This window comes from Cervus elaphus, chromosome 15 (assembly GCF_910594005.1).
Source record: "Cervus elaphus chromosome 15, mCerEla1.1, whole genome shotgun sequence".
In the NCBI taxonomy this organism is placed as follows: domain Eukaryota; kingdom Metazoa; phylum Chordata; class Mammalia; order Artiodactyla; family Cervidae; genus Cervus; species Cervus elaphus.
The window spans coordinates 49,115,011-49,139,224 of NC_057829.1; the positions used below are offsets into that span (position 1 = coordinate 49,115,011).

General features: G+C 35.6%; 1 protein-coding gene across 1 annotated transcript in view; it reads left to right on the plus strand.

Annotated features, from left to right (window-relative positions):
* PCDH15 (protocadherin related 15) overlaps nt 1-24,214 on the plus strand; it is a 1,264,171-nt gene that overhangs the window by 990,654 nt on the left and 249,303 nt on the right. Inside the window, exons 18-20 of the mRNA XM_043926323.1 lie at nt 3,409-3,488; nt 12,139-12,232; nt 19,330-19,458. Coding sequence (XP_043782258.1) covers nt 3,409-3,488; nt 12,139-12,232; nt 19,330-19,458 — 303 coding nt within the window. The remainder of the gene's footprint in view (nt 1-3,408; nt 3,489-12,138; nt 12,233-19,329; nt 19,459-24,214) is intronic.

The window sequence follows — 24,214 nt, forward strand, 5'->3', positions numbered from 1 at the left end:
CCTCCAAGAGTCTATTTTCCCAATCCTGTGTAAGTTCTGGCAGCTCTATGGTGGGGTTAATGGCAGCCCCCTCCAAGAGGGCTTATGCCATACCCAGGTCTACTGCACCCAGAGCCCCTGCCCCTGTGACAGTCTACTGCTGACCCATACCTCCTCAGGAGATACTCAAACACAGTTCTGTCTCAGTCTCTGTGGGTGCTGGTGTGCACAGGGCATGTGTGAGCATCTCTGGCGGGTATCAGGTTTGATTCTAAACACAATTTTGTCCCTCATACTGTCTTGCTGGGGCTTCTCCTTTTCCCCCCGGGCATGGGGTATCTCTTCACAGTCCTTCCAGCGCCACTCCAGTACCTACCATCTACTTCTGCTTTATTGACTATGCCAAACCCTTTGACTATGTGGATCACAACAAACTGAGGAAAATTCTTCAAGAGATGGGAATACCAGACCACCTGACCTGCCTCCTGAGAAATGTGTACGTAGGTCAGGAAGCAACAGTTAGAACTGGACATGGAACAACAGCCTGGTTCCAAATCAGGAAAGGAGCACGTCAAGAGTATATTGTCACTGTGCTTATTCAACTTATATGCAGAGGACATCATGAGGAATGCTGGACTAGATGAAGCACAAGATGGAATAAAGATTGCCGGGAGAAATATCAATAACCTCAGAAATGCAGATGACACCATCCTTATGGCAGAAAGCGAAGAGGAACTAAAGAGCCTCTTGATGAAAGTGAAAGAGGAGAGTAAAAATGTTGGCTTAAAGCTTAATGTTCAGAAAACAAAGATTATGGCATCTGGTCCCATCACTTCATGGCAAATAGATGCAGAAACAGTGGAAACAGTGACAGACTATTTTAGGGGGCTCCAAAATCACTGCAGATAGTGACCTACAGCCTGAAATTAAAAGATGCTTGCTCCTTGGAAGAAAAGTTATGACCAACCTTGACAGCATATTAAAGCCAGAGACATTACTTTGCCAACAAAGGTCCATCTAGTCAAAGCTATGGTTTTTCCAGTAGTCATGTATGGATGTGAAAGTTGGATTCCAAAGAAAGTTGAGCACTGAAGAATTGATGCCTCTGAACTGTGGTGTTGGAGAAGACTCTTGAGAGTCCCTTGGACTTCAAGGAGATCCGACCAGTCCATCCTGAAGGAAATCAGTCCTGAATATTCATTTGGAAGGACTGATGCTGAAGCTGAAACTAAAATATTTTGGCCACCTGATGCGAAGAGCTGACTCATTTGAAAAGACCCTGATGCTGGGAAAGATTGAAGGTGAGAGGAGAAGGGGATGATAGAGGATGAGATGGTTGGATGGCATCACCGACTCAATGGACATGAGTTTGAGTAAACTCTGGTAGTTGGCTATGGACAGTGAGGCCTGGCGTGCTGCAGTCCATGGGGTCACAAAGAGTCAGACACGACTGAACAACTGAACTGAACTGAACTGATAGTTCATCTATTGGGATCCAAACAGGGTACTGGAAATAGGTCTAAAATTCAGAAGACAGGACTGGTTTAGAGATATGAGAGTCTTCTGCATAGAGATAGTTTTAAAGCTCTACAGTTGGATGAAGTGACTAAGTGAGGTCCAAGAACAAACCTGTGGAGCATCCAATGTAAGCATCTCTTATAGATGAGGAAAAACCAGTCAAAGAAAATAGGTAGTAGCTGATAAGATAGAATTAAAAGCAGGAGAATATGAAGTTATGAAAGTCATGCAAAGGAAGTGTTCTATCAAGGTGACATTTTTAACTAATTCTACAAAGCTCTGAGCCACCATCTGAGCCGCCATATGGTGGCTGTCTGCAGTGTGGGAGACCTGGGGTTTGATCCCTGGGTTGGGAAGATCCCCTGGAGAAGGAAATGGCAGCCTACTCCAGTACTCTTGTCTGGAAAATCCCATGGACAAGCCATGGGGCTCCACGGAGGAGCCATGGGGTCACTAAAAGTCGGACATGACTGAGTGGCTTCACTTTCTTTCTTTCTACAAAACTTTGTCCACAAAGCACTGCGTTCAGTAAATACTAGAGACATGGTTCTATCCCTGGGTCAGGAAGATCCCCTGGAGGAGGAAATGACAACCCACACCATTATTCTTGCCTGGAAAATCCAATGAACAGAGGAGCCTGGCAGGCTACAGTCCATGGGGTCACAAAGAGTTCAACACAACTGAGCTACTGACACACACATACACACACATTATTATTCAGTTGTCCTTGGACTCTGGAATTTGTGTGGTCCCGGAGGTTTCTGGCCACCCATCTGTTGTGATAGCTGATAGGGCTGTCCCATGACCAGGGCCTTGAAATCCATGTCCAAGCCACCTGATCTACCTGCAGAAACAGTGCTCCCTGTTGGTCTAGTAATGGGATTTCATACTCAACCTCTCATGGCTGGGATAGTTGTTGTCCAGTCTTTGAAAGGACCCCATACAACCCCACTTTCTTAGATCCTGCCAACTCCAGAGAAGTGCCTACCAGTCAGAGAGGTTGGGATCTCTGCCAACCAACTAACATAAATAAATAGTAGTTCCCCTCCTCTTGGGGTCATACTTAGGCAGATCCCTCTTATATTCCTTTTATGGCATCCTGATTTCTTTATTCACCCCTCTTCCATAAGGGAATGTAATGGATCATTGAAACGGAAATTATTGGATATTTTAGATGGCAAACTCCCAGAATCTAGTGCCACAATATAGAATGTATATCTTTATTTTGGGTAAGAGAAACTCAGAACTCAAAGGCAGAAGCTGTAGATTTTGTTTTCTATGACTTAAGAAGGGGGGAAAAAAGGTTACTATTTACTGAAACAATGTGCCAGAGGTTAGTCTATGTGTTTTAACACAGATTATTTCACTTAACCCTCTCAACATCTATTAACTTTTGTCTAGTTTTCACTTTACAAATGAAGAAATTGAGAAATGATCATACAATTAGTAACTGGAGCCCAATTTTTAATTTCAGGCTCTCTGGCTCCAGTTTCAGAAGTCTTAACCATAAAGTTTTATAGACAATATATTTTGAGCAGAAAAAGAGGAAAAAAAAGTGCATTAAATTATTTTGACAATGTGTGGAGTCTAACATATTTCTTTGAATTATTCATATAAAATTAAATAAACTATGAAAATCATTACTATATTTCCCCCACTGATAAGATTATGTATACATTCAGGGCATATTATTCTTATTCACTGTTGCAGCTTTCAGATGAAAAAGAATGACAGAAATGCCGGGATCTGGTATTTACATGCAGTCATTAGCACATATTTTAATCTTTATTCTATAAAGTATCATGGATCTTCTGTGCTATTAGTTTCAAGTTTCTAGTATCTGTATTATACTGTACTGAATAGAAGCCATATCAATTACTTGATAATTAAATTTATGTTTTCTCTCTGAAGGCAACTGATCGAGAGGGAGACCCAATAACATATGCCATTGAGAATGGAGATCCACAGCGAGTTTTCAATCTTTCAGAAACGTAAGCTAATCATTTCTAAATATTTACTTTTTTAATTTTTAAAGTGTTAAACAATATACTGGTAGCAAGAGAACAGACTTTTAATCAAAGACTTTCAGCTGTCTGTAGTTTTTTTTTTTTACTTTTTTTCCTACATATATTAGTGAGAACTGGGGATGAGGGGGGGTGGATAATTCTGAATCCAGATCATACCCAGGAGACTATTTATTTATTTTAAGTGCTTGTACTAGGTAGAATCCACTGAAGTGGAAACATTTCATTTGCAGTTATAACCTGGGATTAATTAGATTCCTTTAAAGTTGTCAGATACTACAAAAAGTAACTTGGCACTAAATTGTTCATTCAAAGGGAATTTGTAAGACAAAGTATAATTCAGATGCATTTAAAGTGTCACCAAAGTCTATCCTTCAATTTTTGAGTAACAGGTATATTCTAGAAAAGCTAAGATAAAAATATTTCATGTCCATTCTAAGCCTCTTTTAGGTCTGTGTTCATGTCATTCTACTCCCCTCTCTGAACATATCAGAGGTAATTTCAGCCATAACCATTGAGGAAACTGACAGCAGGCATTAAAGAAGGCATTGAAGTCAGCTTTGTTTCTCTTCTGCGATAGCAAAGTGGCCGTTCTGCTGTCACATGCGGCTGGTTGTCAAAGAGATGCTCTTGTTATCTCTCTGATGTTTTCTCTGTGGTCCTGAGTGATTTTACTCCCTGAAAGGGATGGAAATCTAAATGTAGCTGATGAGTATAAAGTGAAAAATTTGGCAAATTAGTCAAACTCTGCTTCAGTCTCAGGAGCACGTGGTGCACAATGACGTTATCAAGAGAACTGTGGATGGTCACTTGATCTTTTAAGAAACACCTGAAATTTTGCATTGAAAAGGATGGCCCAGCCATGAATTTGTATGCCTGCAAACAGTATTTCCCAGAGTTTTAGATTTCACAGATGACTAAGCTTCCATTTAAAAAATGGAAAGACAGATATTTTGAATTTTCCCTGATAGGTACATACAAATCATAAATTAGTTATAATTTGCAATCATCCTTAAAGAAAGAAAACTGTGTAAAAGAGACATTTTGACAGTAATTGAGACTGCATGGTACTGGCATAAGAATATGTCTGGATAACAAGGATAAGCTTAAGAGTCCAAAAATAATCCCTAATATTTATAGTCCATTGATTTCCAAAAGAAAGGGCCAAGACAATCCAATTAGAAAAGAATAATCTTTTCAATAAATAAAGTTGGGACAGCGCACAAAGGAATGAAGTTGGACCTTTACCTCACACAATTTGTAGAAATTAACTCAAAGTGAATCATAGACCTAAATAAAAAAGGTTAAACTATGTAATGTAGAAGAAAATACAGAAGTAAATTATAGTTTAGATTAGGCAATGCTTTTTTATATATGATGCTAAAAGCAAAAGTGATTAATGAGAAAACCAATAAGTTGCACTTATCAAAATTTGAAGAAAAAAAAAATGATTCAAATGGCATGATCATGAATTTGAAAGACAGTCCCTCAGAATGAAAGAAAATATTTTAGATACGTATGTGACAAGGGACATATATGGAATATGTAAAGAACTATATCTCAAAAATAAACAGATTAATAACCTAAATAAAAATGAACAAGAATTTAAATAGACATTTATCCAAAGATATGTATATAGTCAATAAGCACATGAAATATGCTCATAATCACTAGTCACTAGGGGAACGCAAATTAGAATCTTGAAATACCACTTCACATCCACTCAGAATGGCTATAATGACAAACAAAGGAAATAGCATATATGGGTGAGGATGTAGAAATATCAAAATTCTCATATATTTCTGGTGGGAATGTAATATGTACATTCTGTAAAACTGTTTCTCATTTTCTCTAAAAGTTAAACCTAGAGTTACCATATAACTCAGCAATTCCATTTGTGTCTATTCAAGACAAATGAAAACACATGTCCACTTAAAAAGTTGTACAAAAAATATTTATAACAGATTTATTTAAAATGGCAAAATGTGGAAAACAACCCAAATGTTTGTCTATAGATGAAATAATTTAGCAAAATGTGTATTCATGTGGTGGAATATTATTCATCAGTAAAGAGAATTAAATACTGAAACATGCATGAACCTTGAAAATAAGATACTGAATGAAAGAAACATAAAAGAACACATTTTGTATGATTCCATTTGTATTAATTGTCCAAAATAGGCAAATCTATAGAGACAAAAAGTAGACTACACATTTCCTGAGGCTGGGAGATGGCAGAGAATAGGGAGTGGATACTAATGGATACAGTGGTGAAAATATTAGAAAATTAATTCTGGTGATACTTAAACTACTAAATTTATTGAATTTACACTTCAAATGGGTGAATTCAATGATATGTGAATTATATGTTAATAAAGGCGATACAAATAAGAAAATAATGAAACTTTCACCACTATTCTCTGTTGAGGATTTCCATTCCTGTGTTTATCTGTTTTTCTCTGGATGATGAAGGATTTTACAACTGCTGGATGTGAAATCTAATGAGCTACCAGTTTTGTCAAAGACGTTCTCACTCGTGCTGCTACCCTAGCAAGTGGTTCTCTTCTACTTTCTCATTTATGATTTTGAAGCCAAACAGACAAAAACCTAACTGGGAATCAGAGGTTCTTTAAGGTGTGAAAGATACCAATGCAGCATCCTCTTTGTCTGAATTGAGCTAATCAGACAGAAATATCCTTGAATGCAAACTGCTTCCAGACAGCTAGAATAGGTCAGGTCTCTGTGATGATTGCATGGTCTCTTTCAATGATCATTCTTGATTCAGGGTCTGTACACTGAGCACATTGCCTTTTATCTTATGGTGATTTTATTTCAGCCAACACATTGCTCTTGTTCCCACTGATATGTATAGGCTGGTCTAGACCCTTAGCAATATATTTCAACACATTTGAAATAGAAGAAAATTGATACTTTAATTCCTGCTTCCTTCGATACTTCTGGGATACTTGTGCAAATTTGCATCACCACTTCTGTGTTCGTTTTAAGGAGTTGAGTAATTCGGGTGCTCTCTCCAAAAATAATAGAAAACAATTGATGTTCTCTCTTATCAGATGCTTCAATTCATCTAAGTAGTGATCTTGGTTACATTTTCCTTCTTAAAACAAAAAAAATACATGCTTATTGTTTATATTAAACATTATATTATTTTATTCCATAATACCAGAGTTAGCAATAATCATCATTATGATATCATTACTTTACCTTTTCTCCATTGAAATAAAAATATACCAAAACATTTTCATAATTTTTAAAAAACGTTAGTAGTAATGAATAAATCATTTAGATGCTAGTATGGATTGACTAAGTGTTGAATTGTTATATGCGCTTTATTTAGATTAGTGGATTAGTCATATGGCCAGGGAAAAAACTTCTTCTTTACAGAAAAATACTTCTTCCTTAAAGAGAACAATCATCCATTATGCAGATCACTTAGCACCATGTATTAAATGGTTAGATCTTTATGGTTCTCTAGCATAATATATTAATAACTTTATGTCTATTCTAATAGTTGTATATTATTCATCAAATATTTGTTCAGTAAGCATTCACTATTAAGTAAACATTTAAGCCAGATGTAGAGAAACTTCCTTTGTAACTATTATGACCAATATATAAGTTATTTATTAAAGGAGATTGAGGAATTCTTATTGATTATCATCATTGTAGCATAAGGCATGTGATGTAACACTTAAAGGCTAAGTGTTAAACAGAAGAACCCAGAGTTATTTCTGCCCCTTGTTAGAATTTTCTTTGAAGATTTTATATCTTCACCGGCATTTTTATTTCTTTCTTTGTGACTAATTAATTTTGACACTAAATTTAAAGCTTGATTATGTTTTTCATGTCAGTTTAAACTACACTGAAGATTAATATATAAAAAATATGATATGCATTTTTTTCTGTCAGCTGTACTCTCAAAATACATACTCAGTAATCCTTTTCACACTACTAGTTCATGTCTCCATCATCTTCTCCCTAAACTACTACCAGTATCTAACTCTTTCTATTGGTCTGTGTTTGTTAATCACTAATTGCTGCTTAACATGGAATGCCATATTGAACTAGAAACAATCACACATTTTGAAGTACATTCTAACCTCTCTATCATTTTAAGGCCTGAAAAAATGATGCCCATATCTGCATGATAAGTCTGTGAAAGACAGACACTTGTAAGTGTAAATAATATCAATCACAACTAGTGGAATATATTGAAAAAGATTAAAGGAAGAATAGAACACAAAGCATGAAACCTGTGAGACAATCTCTTTCAATGCGTAATTATGCTGCTGCAGTAGTTCCTAATAAATGATGCATTTGGAGAAAATGAACACTTAAATAGCAGGTTGGTTTGTTTGGCAGTAGATACCCTCTACTATTTTTAATCTACATTGTTTAAATAACTTTTGAACACTATTTTTATGGTTTGGCAAACCAATTCATTGTCTAAAAGAGCTTGGTTTTCTCAAACACAGTATATTTTAGCACTATAGCCTTAGTGTTTGGTGAGGGGATTCTGTGCAACATAGTTAATATAATTGAGGTTAAATTCACATAGTATATAATTAGCTATTTTAAAGTAAAAAATTCAGTGGCATTTAGTAGACTCACAATGTTCTACAACTATCAGTTCTGTCTAATTCCATAACATGGTCAGCATCCCAAAAGGAAGCACAAACCCATTAAGCAGTTTCTCCCTACTTGCCCTTCTCCTCAGCCACCGGCAATCACCTAATTATGTTCAACTTCTGTGGATTTATTTATTTTGGATATTTCCTACAAGCAGAATGACACAATAGGTGACGTTTTGTGTCTTACTTTTTTCACTAGGCCTAAGGATTTCAGAGTTCTTCCATGTTGAAGTGTATCTCTGTACTTCATTCCTTTTTATAACTGCATAATATTCTGTTACCTGTACACACAGCAATTTGTTTATCCATCCATACATTGATGGAAATTTGGACTGCTTTTCTGTTTTGGCTATTGTTGATACTGTATATATGTGTGTGTGTGTGTGTGTGTGTGTGTGTTTGTGTGTGTATGTACTTTGCAATACTAAGCACTTTTTTTCAGTTCTTTTGAATATATACCCAGAATTATAACTTCTGGGTCATAATATTGTATTCACTTTTTGAGGAACTGTCAAACTGTTTTCCATAGTGACTGACCTTTTTACATTCCCACCAGCAATGTAGAAGGGTTTCGATGCCTCCATGTTTTCATCAACACGTTATTTTCCTCACCTGTTTTATTAATTATAGTCATCATAGTGAATGTGAAGTAGTATTTCATTGTAATTTTGATTTGTTATTTCCCTGATGACTAATGATGTTGAGCATGTTTTCATGTGCTTATCTGCCGTTTGTGTATCTTCTTTGGGGAAATATCTATTCAAATCCTTTGCCTATTTTTTAATTGAATTTGTTTGTTTCTTTTGTTTTTGAGTTGTACCAAGTCCTTTATGTATTTGGAGAACCGACTCTTATCAGATATATGATTTGTAAATATTTTCTCCTATTTTGTAGGATTTTTTCACTTTATTGATATTGTAGTTTCATACACAAAAAATTAATTTTGAGGAAATCCAATATATATTTTTTCCTCTTGCTGTTCATGCTTTTGTTACCATATTTAAGATTCCATTGTCAAACTCCAAATCATGAAGATTTATCTCTATGTTTTTCTCTAAGAGTTTTATGGTTTCAGTACTTACACATGGATTGTTGATCCATTTTGAGTTTTTTTAATATGGTTTTTTTTTTAATACATTCTTTTGCATGTAGATCTCCTGTTGTCCCAACAACCATTTGTTGAAGAGACTTTTCTTTCACCATTGAAAGATCTTAGAATTCTTTTGAAAATCAGTTAGTCACAGACATATAGGTTCATTGACAGACTCTCAATTCTATTCACCAGTATACTTAGTCATTTTTGAGTGCCCTAAATTTCCAAGAAAGTCTCTACTTAGTTTTCCCTTCCAGGCTTTTGGTTTTCCACTTTATGCTTCAAACACAATCTGTTGCCTTAGGTGACTGCAGATTGCTCCCTGACATACTGTTTTCCAGGAATACCCACTGCTTTTTCACCTTGAGTGAATTTGGTTTTTTAGACAAAACAAAGACAAAGCTATGTTATTCCTTCAGGCAGCCTTTGAGACCAGCTGGAATAGACAAACCCAATATTTGTGAATAAGGGTAGTTTTGCTGCCTCAGACACAGGACTAGAGTATCACACTGGGGATGTTGATCACCATTTTTAAGACCACTCTAAGTCAGGAAGAGATGGGGCAAGGATAAGAAAAAGGAACAAATCTTTATTATCAGCAATTTTTAAAGTCGCCTTTTTCTTAAATCTACCTCCATTTGCGCGCTGTCAACCTTTGACTATTTTCCAGAGTCATATCAAAGTTGCTTCATTTTTTGACACTTCTTTGGAGAGATCACCTCTTCAAGCTGTCTGGGTCACCCCTTTTACTGAACTCAGTACTGTGCAATAGATTTTAAATTATGTAAAATTCAATTAGCACTATTATTGATGTTTTACCAGGAGGGAGTCTCACATATTTTTAGTATGTTACTGATAGGATTTGCGCCATTCCTAAATGCAGCCTAATGTATTGTGCCCTATAGCTTCCATCCAGCAGATAGCAGAGTCCTCCTATCCAGTTATTTCTGGAATTTCTTGAAAGGATGCTTGTGTGGACTCATAAGCTAGTCTTTCAGCTATAAACACCAAAAGACAATTACCTATTCTTTCTCTGTTTTCCCATCTTGCAAGTATCCTGTATATTACACTGTAACACAAGGCACATATTATCTTAAGCAAATAACTATTTCCATAATAATCATGAGACCATGAAAAATAAGCTATTTAGGTATAATATGGCTCTAAATTCTTATAAAATATAAATTTCTAGTGATTTTCTAATTTAATATACAAGGAATGATATAGTCTTGAACTTTGAGGAGGAAAATGGAAAACAATAACTCAATTTTTTTCTTCCTTTCATTGTACTGTGGATAAGTTTTCAGGTTTTCTATTTCTTAAGTTAACTTGTGAATAAGTCTCAGAAGTAATAAATGTCTTACTTTTCTCTTTGAATGTCATTTTAGAATGAGATTATTCAAACCATTTACAGTGTGGGAAGTTGATCCAAACCTGATTGTTATGAACTAATCTGGGAATTGGTTTTCAGTTATTTAACAAAACATTTTAAAATGCACCAGAAGCAAAGTCAATTTTTTATAGTCATACCATATGTTTAAAACTTTTCTTTTAGTCCATATCAATAACAACAATAAAACAAATAGAATAACTGCAACTCTGATCTTGATTCCTTGGCATTGACTTTCTGTACTCAACTAGCATATGTGGTGTGAATTGTTTAAATTCCACTGTAGGGGCAAAAGCACTTGCATTAAATGAAAGCTTTTTATCTATCAGAAATAATGTGCTTTTATACTTGATAAATATTTTAATGTTTTGTTAAATCAATGTAACCTCTCCTCAAAGTAGATGCTTATTAGACCTTAATTAAAATGTCATACACAATATTAGACTGGAATATCTAAGACATAAATGTAGAATTTGTTCTAAAGAACATTATAAGTGACAAACTGTTATAAAACAAATTACTTGGAAGGATAAAATCTTAAATATTTCAAAGTATGTATTCTAAACAGTGAAAAGGTTGATTTAAAAATACTCTAAGTATGAGAATTTTCCCAAAGGCTGCTCATGTCCCATTATACATAATGCTTAAGAAATGTTTAAATCGCAAGAGAATAACAAAATGGTTAAATTGTTAGTATATCAACAAAAGCATTTTTTTAAAGCATTTGTTTTTATAAAATATGAGAGGATGAATGCTGATAAAATTATATTGTCTTGAAAAAAATGTAAATATGAAACCTAAGTGCTCCTTTGAAAGCAATTATAATGTATTTAAATACGGTTATAATAGAAAATAAAAAAGAAATATTAAAGAATAACCACAATATCTGTGAAATTTTTGATAATTCCACTGTGTATTTTCCAATTTTCTACAATAAGCCTCAGTCATATTGAAATTTGCAAAAAAAAAAAAAAGGAAAAATAAATTTTAATCTCTAAGTTTTATCAAAGATGAAATGTAGATGTTTGCATTTCCATAGTGGTCACATATATGACAATGAATGGGAATGGTGAGCTATTGCTAGATTAAAGAAACCACTTCTTTACTCATAGGATTTTGGAACAACTAAAGATTAATGGACTCTTTTACCCTGGAAATAATCACAGACAAGATAGATATTTTTCTTCCTGGGATGAATTAGGCAATATTCTGCTCCCCGCCCCCCACCTTGGAGGCTATAGAATTAACCCAGTTACCTCATTTAGTTTGGCAATTTTTCATTATTGCTAAGAAGCTCAACAGCTTTAAAAGCCTTTTTCAATTTTCAGCATGAATCCTAGAAACAAACGTCTTAAATACTCAAGCTATGTTTGTGGAAGGGGGATAAAAAGAAACTATCAAGGTTAGCTCACAATAGTAGGAAGACTCCCAGTGATGTAATATCTTTCTGTGCCTCATCTGTTTGTTTGTTTTCTCTGTCACTAGTACTGGAATTCTAACCTTAGGGAAAGCCCTGGACAGGGAAAGCACTGACCGCTACATTCTGATCATCACTGCTTCTGACGGCAGGCCAGATGGGGTGAGTACTCCCTTGGGGAAAGGGTTTTAAAAATAGTACTAAAGAAATTGAGAAAAACTCTGAAATGATTTGTTACAACCATTAATTCGTGAATTAATCTTTTTTTCACTTGGAAAAGCTACTTAGAATTACTTGAAGTGTTTTTCCTCTTGAATGAGCTCTTTTAATCGATGAAACTATACTCTGAACTTGTTATGGAGCTGAAACTTTTGACTTGATAGAATAATAGACACTTGGGATTAGCTTTCTTACCCAATTAATGGGGAAAGTGAAATCTAACTTAGTGTAAGAAGTATTTCATTGTGTCCATCACCAGCTTAGCCTGGCAGGTCTGGCAGTTGGACCATGTAGGAATCAAATTCCTTGGTGTCACTTTTTTGAGGGCAGGGGACAGTGGATGGAAGGTCATTTGTGTATAAATATGGTGAAGCACTTAGGAAATCACGTTGACTGTTTCCACAGGTTATTGTGGCATAATGACCAATATTGCAGAATATTGACTAATCCTTGATGATTGAAGTGGTTTAAAAGGGACCATAATTCTAGAGAAGATAAACTTCATTTCCTTTGCATCTGAAAATCAATATTAAAAATAAATAAATTGTTTGCTTATGCAGGGGTATTTTAAAATCATTTGGTTGCATTCAATCCACCTATCCAGAACTACAACCATTCTGATTTTTAAGTAATATGATAATGCATTTGTTGGCAAGGATTTATTAGTCTTTTCTCCCACCATTTTGGTGTCACAAAGTGGTTTTTTTCTTTAGTCAAATGCTTATGGGCTTCCCTGGTGGCTCAGATGGTAAAGAATCTACCTGTAATGTGGGAGACCTGGGTTTGATCCCTGGGTTGGGAAGATCCCCTGGAGAAGGGAACAGTTACCCACTCCAGTATTCTGGCCTGGAGAATTCCATGGACAGAGGAGCCTGGCAGGCTACAGCCCATGGAGTTGCAAAGAGACACAACCGAGCAACTTTTACTTTCACTTATGGGTCAACTCAGCGCTGTTCTCTGGAAATAATTTCAAATTCAGTGTAAGTGTCTAGGCAATACTCACCCAACCCAAATAGCAGCATATCTCCAGTTTACTTGACGTAACTTCTTTGATCACAAAATAGACTGAGGGAGCATATAATACTCTCCTCACATTTATTTGTAGAGAATCATTGTGGAAAGTTTATCATGGTCAGAACATACAAATTGATAATAGGCAGTTTTATCATCTTAATTAAAATTAACAAAAATAGATAATGATAATTATTTAAATTTGGTAATTGCAGTCTGCCCATAATAAGTTATTTTTCAAACATTAGATAACAACTATATGTGAAATACAAAATATGCACAACACTTTTAGTAAATAGTAAATCCAAGTGTAAGCACTTAGAGATTAGACAATTGAGTAAAAATAAAATCTAAGATTAATTTTTACATATTCAATTCCCTTAATTAATATAATGTGTCTGTGTAAGACATATGTAAAGAAGTCAGTGAGAGTCTTAAGAAGAAAATGATTGGAAACTTGACTTAATGACGAAAGATTGATGGGCAAATTGGCTGGGAAATAACTGAGGGGGAAAATTCTATGGAAAGGGAGGAATTATTCAGCATAGATTAAGGGGTATAGTTAAAGTGAAGTAAACATAATAAGGAGGTTTTAGCTCAACCATTTGATATATGTCATGTTATGAATCATAAATTAATGGAAATAATACCATTAACACTAAGACCTTCTACCACTGACTTTAAAAGGAAGATTTCCTAGACAAGAATAAAGGTGGAAAATAAATTTATTAAGCTATCTGTCATCATATCAGTCTACTAATTATGACTGCCCACATCAAAAACTGAAAATAAATTCTGGCTAACATTAGTGGTTTAGTTCTTTCTAGAACTTTTTTTTTTTCATTTATTTTCTTGTTAATTTCAGTTCTTCTTGGCCAGGACACTGAGCATTTCTAATTCCCCCAATTTTTCTTTCTATAAGAATGAACACGTTTTAAAATTCTGATTCTTTTAAGCAAATTTGTTTTATTTACAGAAGTTTATATCAGTAGAGAAAAAAACATTTAAATTTTGAACAAAAGCTTCTTCAGTCAGCTTTATCATTTATATAACTTTAGAAATTGACTTATACATGTGCACATATAGTGGGTAGTTGAAGAATAAAATAATTACAAAATATAATAATCTTATTTTTTAGAGCACTTTCCTTATGTAAGCATTTAAATGTATGTCCTTTGTAGACTTATAGTAAAATTAATATTTTAACTTTAATAACGATTGTTCTTAAGAAAGATATTTAATAAGCATGGAACCCTGGTCAATTGAATTTTCTTAAGTCAAAAGAATCAACAGCAATGTATGTAAGATAAACTGCAAAGATATAACTTGCATATTGCAGAATAGAGTCAATGATTCTAATGGGTAGCCCAGAAATGTATTTTTAATGATGATTCAAGTAATCTTCAAACCACTTTCCAAGAAATACATAAGCTGGAAGTTATTCTATATGTGTTGATTACATTTCTGCCAGATAAATGGCTATTTTTTATTTCATATACAGTCTCTAAGATATGGATAAATAGATCTGTATGGTCCATAAACTGCAGCCCGAATCAGCACAGAAATGGTAGACTTGTTATTTAACTTTTTACCTCACCTAGTGATCATTTCTCATCTATATCGCTCAGTTACAGACCACAGCCTTTCAAGACCCAGTATAATCTAAAATCGTACCACTCCATAGTGTTAATAATCAGAAGTTTAAAGAATAAGATGGACATCAGTACAGTAGATTGACAGGGAAATACAGATAGTTTGGCACTTTATGCAATCAGTTAGAAAGAAGGTCAGCAAACTCTAATGTGGCAGCTCTTGAATTTCAGGTCCAGGCTGTCCATTTTAATGTCTCGTTCACTCTCAGGCAAACTGGGAGCTACTGCTACCATAAAGACACATCTTTTTACTGGCTTTAACAGTAACACAACTTTTAAACAAGATATAATATTTGTTAAACTGATTTTTGTTTTTAAAGCAATGTAGTTCTTTTAGAGAAATTTTGGAGAATATATTAATAAATCGGTAAAAGTCAAAAGGAGAAGATAACACGATCTGTATTTCACCTAATCATGTAACATCTGAATTTATACATATGCATATATATCTACACACCAGTGTAAGTTGGTGTGCATGCATCCTTTAAATTAAATGATTTCATGGAGAGTGAACAGACCATAATTGTGCAACTTAATGAATTTTAACACAGTGAAAACACTTGTATAATCACCATTCAGAGCGAGAAACTGAAATTAACACCCCAGGAGCCCAGCCTTACAGTTATACTAGCCCAACTCTATCTTCTTCACAAAAATGATCCCTATCCTAACTTCTATCACACTGGAGAATTTGTGCCAATCTTTGAAATTTATATACTTGGAATTATGTAGTACGTATTGTGTCTGACCTCATTCACTCAACCTTATGTTCATGAAATTCATTGATGTGACTACTTATAATAGTAGTTTATACATTTTTACTATGACTTGTTATTTAATTTTAGCAAAAAACACAAAATATTATATAATGGTTGGTGGGTGTTTAGTTGGCTTCCTGGCTTTGGCTCTATGACACTGTTCTGCTTGTCTTCGATATTTCTTTCTTTCTTTTTTTTTTCTTTTTTTCTTATTGAAAGACATTTTTATTATTGCTGTTCTGTTCTACCCAGGGCACTGGATGAGATGATGCTCTGTCCCTCTTCCATCAATGTCCTTGCCTGCTGGCTTCTCATCCCCTAAGTCCCTTCTTCGTTCCCCTAAGCCCTATCCTCATCTCTGACATGTCTTTAAGGAAAACTTTTATTGGAGTTTTAAATATAGAAATGTGTTCAAAGCATACTGAATAACTGTATAAATTTTCACAAAATAAACCTATCAATGTAGCTAGTACACAAGTAAACTATTATTAATACCCAAGAATTCCTTCCTATGCATGGTAAATTTTTAATGACTGCTGGACATAATATATGAAAATTTATAGAGAGAATAAAATTATATTGCTCAAAAGAAGATTTATTATACGCCTCTTAAAATAAGGACAGATCAGATAAATCCAACCAAAATTTGACTATTGGGTTTTGATCTGAGTAAGGCCTGGTCTAGAACTTATTCAGTATTATTCACCAGTCATATCCCACTCTTTGTGACTCCATCACCAGGCTCCTCTGTCCATGGAATTCTCTAGGCAAGGATACTGGAGTGGGTTGCCATTCACTTCTCAAAGGGATCTTCCAGACCCAGGGATCAAACCTGGGTCTCCTGCATGTAGGCAGATTCTTTACTATCAGAGACACAAGGCTGATTGTTTACTCATAGAGGATAGAACTTCAATTATCCCAACAGGAAGGATGGGGAATTTACTAGGACCTCTCCTCCTTTGTTGTTGCTCAGTCACTCAATCATGTCCAATTCTTTCTGGCCCTGAAGATTGTAGCACACCAGGCTTCCCTGTTCTTCACCATCTCCCAGAGCCTGCTCCAATTCATATCCATTGAGTCAGTGATGCCATCCAACCATCTTATCCTCTGTTGTCCCCTTCTCTTACTGCCATCAATTTTTTCAAACATCAGAGTGCTTTCTAATGAACTGGCTCTTTGCATCAGGTGGCCAAAGTATTCGGCTTCAGCATAAGTCCTTCCAATGAATATTCATTTGATTTCCTTTAGAATTGACTGATTGGATCTCCTTGAAGTCCAAGGGACTCTCAAGAGTATTTTCCAACATCAGAGCTCAGAAACACCAACCCTTTGACACTCAGCCTTCTTTACAGACCAAATTTCATATCCATACAAGACTACTGGAAAACATAGCTTTGACTAGACAGACCTTTGTCAGCAAAACAATGTCTCTGCTTTTTAATATGCCATCTAGGTTTGTCACAGCTTTACTCCCAAGAAGCAAGTGTCTTTTAATTTCATGGTTGGAGTCACCATCTGCAGTGATTTTGGGGCCCCCCAAAATGAGATCTGTCACTGTTTCCATTGTTTCCCCATCGCTTTGCCATGAAATGATGAGACCAAATGCCATAATCTTTGTTTCTGAATATTGAGTTTTAAGCTAGTTTTTTCACTCTCCTCTTTTCATCAAGAGGCTCGTTGGTTCCTCTTCACTTTCTGCCATTAGTGGTGTCATCTGCATATCTGAATTTGTTGATATTTCTCCCAGCAATCTTGGTTCCAGCTTGTGCTTCATCCAGCCCAGCATTTCACATGATGTACTGTGCATAAAAGTTAAATAAGCAGGGTGACAATATACAGCCTTGACGTACTCCTTGCCCAATTTTGAGCCAGTCCATTGTTCCATGACAGTTCTAACTGTTGCTTCTTGACCTGCATACACGTTTCATGGGAGGTAAATAAGGTGGTCTGGTATTCCCATCTCTTCAAGAATTTTCCACAGTTTGTTGTGATACACACAGTCAAAGGCTTTAGCATAGTCAATGAAGCAGAAGTAGATGTTCTGGAATTCTCTTGCTTTTTCTATGATCCAACAGATGTTGGCAATTTGATCTCTGGTTCCTCTGCTTTTCCTAAATCCAGGTTGAACATCTGGAAGTTCTCAGTTTACAAACTGTTGAAGTCTAGCTTAGAGAGTTTTGAGTATTTCTTTGTTAGGATGTTAAATGAGTGCAGTTGTGCAGTAGTTTACATATTTTTTGGCATTGCCTTTCTTTGAGATTGAAATGAAAATTGACTTTTTCTAGTTTTTGGCCACTGCTGAATTTTCCAAATTTGCTGGCATATTGAATACAGCACTTTCACAGCATCATCTTTTAAGAGTTGATATTGCTCAGCTTGAATTCCATCACCTCCACTAACTTGGTTCTAAGGGATGCTTCCCAAGGCCCACTTGATTTCACACTCCAAGATATCTGGTTCTAGGTGAGTTATCACACCATCGTTGTTATCTGGGTCTTAGCAGTTAGGAAATCCAGTTTTTTGACCCATCCACAATCCCATTACCACTGCAAAATTTCTTTAGATTCACTTCCTTTAAGTCATTTCTTTATGTTCAGCTCTCTAGTCTTTCACTCCACCTCACTTAAACAGAGTAGGATAATTCTTTTTTTGTATTTTTAAAAAAGAAATGTAAGTAATTCACCCATGATAGTTTCATCCTGCTTTTTCCTCCTACTTTTTATTTGCATGTTATTAAATATTTAACATCATAGCATAATGGATTTTTCATTTTCCAGCTTAGCATCCTTGCTTTCTCTAATTTTGGTCTCAGCCTTCTGTGATCTTCCCCACCATGTGACAGAGATGGGTGGAGGGCATACACTATACTCAGGCTTTGATTAGAAAGAGCAGTTTCCAATTTGCATCACATATGAAGATGTTCCTTGATTGTGCAAAAGTCATTGACCTAAGTTCTATTCTCAGGTTGCATCAGGCCAGGGATTTCACCTTTCAACCAGGAAGCACATACCACTGGTAGGGTTGCCCACTTACAATTTCCTTAGGCTGTATAACTATAAGGTTTTCTTTTCTTAAAAAAATTAGTGGTGTATGATACTCAAACTTTTGGTTTAGATGTTTATCTAGAAAATTACTACTGTAGGATTTTCTGACCTGAAAATGCCCATTTGATATACCATGCTACCTTATAATGTACTAGTTATATTTTTGAACAGTGCAACATGTACATGGTAAAAACTGCAGAAATGTTACATTTCAGAGGAAAAAAGGTGCACGTGTATATAAACAAAAGCTTGCCATCCATAAAATGTGAACAAGATAAAGGTAAAAGCACTTTCTGAAAGTAAGCCTCCGGGAAATACTTGACATTTTCAAGAAGATGCTTGCCCTTTAATGTCATCATTTGTTTTCCACATCTGACTTTTATTTATTTATTTATTTTTTGAGGTGTTTGAAGATTGCCAGCTTCTTTTTTTTCCTTGTCTTTTTTTGGAAAGCTAAGGAATAGGAATGGTAATGAAATGCTTTTCGGATAGACAAATGCCCGGATAACCAATTAACTGACATCAAAATAAAAATAACCCCTCTCACATTTAATCACTTTTTTTTTTTCTTTAAGACCTCAACTGCCACAGTAAACGTGGTGGTGACAGATGTTAATGACAATGCACCAGTGTTTGATCCCTATCTGCCCAGAAATCTGTCAGTGGTAGAAGAAGAAGCCAATGCCTTTGTGGGTCAAGTAAGGGTAAGTGGAGTATGTATATGTATCTTAAATATATTATTTATAAGTGAGTAAATTTTTTACACTTTAATTTGAAAAGAGATTCAACTAATGCTGTGTGTTAAATGATGGACATCAGAATTATTTGAAAGCAATCAGCAAAATCACTTGGGTTTAAGGCAAAATGGTAATGAAGGCATTCATCCTTGATCACTGTGCTGAATAACTTTCAAGACTTTTTATTTATTAATCATATTGTGTGCATTTCTGTTTAAGTTTTTAAGCTTGTTGATTTATATTTTATGACCATTGTGTAATTTAAATGTTGATTTATTTGAGAGTATTATTTTCTTATTTAATATATATTTTTATTTCCTAAAATTATTTTTAGAGAAGTATGGAATTATCCACAGGCTTCCCAGGTGGCGCTAGTAGTACCATTAAGTATAAATTTGGAATTGCATACCCAAAACACAAATGTTTAAATGTACAGTCATTTGCTTGTGTAAACTTATTTTTAGCATCTCCTGTGTACCTTATGGGTTTCCCTGGTGGCTCAGTGGTAAAGAATCCACCTGCCAATGCAGGAGATTCAGGTTCAATCCCTCCTCCTGGAAGATAATCTGGAGAAGGAAATGGCAAACCACTCAAGTATTCTTGTCTGGAAAATCCCATGGACAGAGATGCCTGGTGGGCTATAGGCTATAGAGCTATATCCTATAGTCCATAGGGTTGCAAAAGAGTCAGATATGACTTAGTGACTAAATAACAAGTGTACCTTATATTTCAGACACATTCCTGTCCAGTGTACTCATCACTCATTCCTAGAGATGTTCTCTTAATTTCTAACTGGAAATATTAGCCAGTTTTTTTACTCTTTTGATGAATAATCCTGTTTTTCTTAAATCAGAGACAATGCTTTTTTCAGTTAGGGCATGCCTGGTCTTGAACATAGTGGTCCAGAAACCATAAGATGAAGGACATTTTTGAAGGAACATACATGTATTTTGGAGTGTTGACCTCAGATAAGGCATCTATGTGGTCTCTGTACAAAGAAAGAATACACCTTCTTTCCCAAGTTCAGGTTTTAGGATCCTACCTCTTTCCTCTCAGACCCTGGAGTTATAAAAAAGAGATTTGCTAGTGCTTTGCAGTATATTTCTACAATTCAACTACTATTACAGTCAAACAAAAGGTCCATTTTCAGTCCAATCTCCTCTCTAACTTTAAAAGAGGAGGGTGTCTTTAAATACTGTCATGGAGAACTTATTATTTAGGCTTGGGCTAATCAGTTGTTTTTTTTTTTTTTTCTGAGAGCACTGACAATACTTGCAACAACCGTCACCTCAATAGTCATTGTCATTATGAGTGTCACTATATTTCTCAAATCCTGGAGAAATTGATGAGAGGCATGTATCCCCTTATGCCTTTCTACTTCACCACAAGAGAGAGTCCTGTAAATTTTTGTCACAACATGCCAGGTGGTCTTGATATCATGTGGCCGACAAGCCATTCAACTCCAGAATCCCACACAATACTTCTGGTATGAAAGTTTTACTGTGGATTCTACAAAGTAAAGAAAAAAAAAAAAACTTACAGACAAAGTTTCAGGTATAAATAGTTTCTTTCTGAGACCTTAAAGTATTACTAGTAGGAAAGTGAGGAAGTGGAAGTGATGCAGAGAAGAGAAGGAAGCCAATAAAGGAATTGCAGTTAACCAGCTGCAATTAAGAGAACTAGAGCTTAATCCACAGGGCAGATTCTGGGAAATGACACAAACACATTCCCCAGAATTACTGATCCTGAGAGTGATGGGACTGGTAATTTCACACACTAAAACCTGAGAGTTCTTGGTCAGTGATGCTGTGGATGGGGGGCGTATTTTCTGCACTTCCTGCCTCCAGGCAACCAGTTCTCTGCAAATCTGATATACGGCTGTTCAGTGAGACTGCAGTTACTAGCAGATGGTAGTTGACCAGAGTGAGGGACATGTGTGGGTCATTGACAGCTTCTGTTACACCAATCAAACAAGATGACTAAATCTATGAGGGGCATGTGCCAAAAACAGAGAAAGAGGATGATGTTGAAGTTGACTCATGAAGGATGCATACTGGTGAGAAGGAAAATGGGAGGGGTTAGGGGTTTCCTTTCAAAAGAAAGGTGACAGAATGGATAAACTCACAGATAAATGGCAGCATGTGACATGTCATAATTACATTAAGTAAATTATGCCATATCATAAATGTTTGTCTATGCCATATTGCAGATGGTGCTGAGGGAACCTCTAGAAGGTCTGAGATGGGGCACCACTAGATTATTATTTTATAATGATTACTCCTGAGTAGATTGTAATAGGAGATTATAAATCCAGAAAGCTGAATTGGAAGGCAAATATAATAATCCAGACATTGAAGCTTGAACTAATATAAGTGTCTAATCATAATGAAAATTAAATTGCAGTTGTCACTCCAGGATGCCACTTTGATGAAAATTGAAAACTTTCTTAATCATATCTAGCAAGTATTCAGATAAAATAAACAGATATTGGAAATTTAGGAAAATTATCTTTCCATTTCTTTTAATTTAATTAGCACTGGAGAGCTAAGTAAAGCCCATAGGGAATAACACATATAAGCCCACAGCTCATAACACATACATAAATATTAGCATGCTGATTGATTTTTAATTTTATTTTTTTTCTTTCTTTTAACTTTTTTTGCCACTTTTCCTAGGGATTCTTTATCTTGAAAGAATTATAGCATTAATTTTTCTTTATTGTTAGTTCTTAAATTTGATATGAAATGATCTCTGTAACTTTTCAGCATTAAAAATTGAAATATAGACTTCACTCACAATTTGATAAAGCAATAATTGTCCTGATTTTTAGGCAATAGCATATTTTCATAAAGATTAAAATGAGTTTGAAAGTACAAAGGAGAAGGAAGACAACCAAACAAGGTGCATCCAACTGATTCAGCACAGTTCTAGAGAAGTTGTAATGTTCAAAAAATGGGATTTTGATGCCTTGTAATGGTCTCCTGTTGTTACCTAATGATAATTATACAATATATTAATTTCATTAAGTGGCTCAAGTTGTTATTTTTGTTGTTGTTCAGTCACTCAGTCATGTTTGACTACTGGCATCCCCATTGACTGTAGCATGCCAGGCTTCCCTGTTCTTCACCAACTCCCGAAAATTGCTCAAACTCATGTCCATTGAGTCAGTGATGTCATACAACCATCTCATCTTCTGTCATCCCCTCTTCCTCCAGCCTTCAATCTTTGCAGCGTCAGGGTCTTTTCTAATGAGTCAGCTCTTTGCATCAAGTGATCAAAGTATTGGAGCTTCAGCTTCAGCATCAGTCCTTCTAATGAATATTCAGGATTGATTTCCTTTAGGATTGACTGGTTTGATCTCCTTGCAGTCCAAGGGACTCTCAAGAGTCTTCTCCAACACCAGAGCTCAAAAGCATCGATTCTTTGGCATTTAGACTTCTTTATGGCTTAACTCACATCCATACATGACTACTGGAAAAACCATAGCTATGACTAGATGAACCTTTGTTGGCAAAGTAGTCTCTGCTTTTTAATATGGTGTCTAGGTTTGTCATAGCATTCCTTTCAAGGAGCAAGTGTCTTTTAATTCCATGGGTGCAGTCACCATCTGTAGTGATTTTGGAGCCCAAGAAAATAAAGTCTGTCACTGTTTGCATTGTTTCCCCATATATTTGCCATGAAGTGACAGGACTGGATGCCATGATCTTTGTTTTTTGAAAGTTGAGTTTTAAGCCAGCTTTTCACTCTCTTTCACTTTCATTAAGAGGCTCTTTAGTTCCTCTTGACTTTCTGCCATAAAAGTGGTGTCATCTGCATATCTGAGGTTATTAATGTTTCTCCTGGCAATCTTGATTCCAGTTTATACCTCAACCAGCCCGGCATTTCACATGATGTACTCTGCATAGAATTTAAATAAGCAGGGTAACAATATACAGCCTTGGCATACTCCTTTCACATTTTTGAACCCATCTGTTGTTACACGTCAGGTTCTAACTGTTGCTTCTTGACTTGCATACAGGTTTTGCGGGACGCAGGTAAGGGGGTCTGGTATTCCCATCGCTTTAAGAATTTTCCACAGTCTGTTGTGATTCACAGAATCAAAAATTTTAGCATAGTCAAGGAAGCAGAAGTAGATGCTTCTCAGGAATCCTCTTGCTTTTTCTATGATCCAACAGATGCTGGAAATTTGATCTCTGATTCCTCTGCCTTTTCTAAATCCAGCTTGAACATCTGGAATGTCTCAATTCACATACTGTTGAATATTGGCTGGGAAAATTTTGAGCATTATTTTGCTAACATGTGAAATGAGTTCAGTTGTTCTATAGTTTGAACATTCTTTGGCATTGCCTTGTTTTGGGATTGGAATGAAAACTGACCTTTTCTAGTCTTGTGGTCACTGCTGAGTTTTCCAAATTTGCTGGCATATTGCGTGCAGCACTTTCACAGCATCGTCTTTTTTTTTTTTCATCTTTTTGGATTTGAAATAACTCAGCTGAAGTTCCATCAGCTCCATTAGCTTTGTTGGTGTTGATGCTTCCAAAGGCCCACTTGACTTCACATTTCCAGATATCTGGCTCTAAGTGAGTCCCACCATCATGGCTGATGGTGCTGGTTTACTAATTCACTAATTCATGTTTGACTCTTGCAACCCCATGGGATTCTCCAGGCAAGAATAATGGTATGGGTTGCCATTTCCTTCGCCAGGGGATCTTCCTTACCCAGG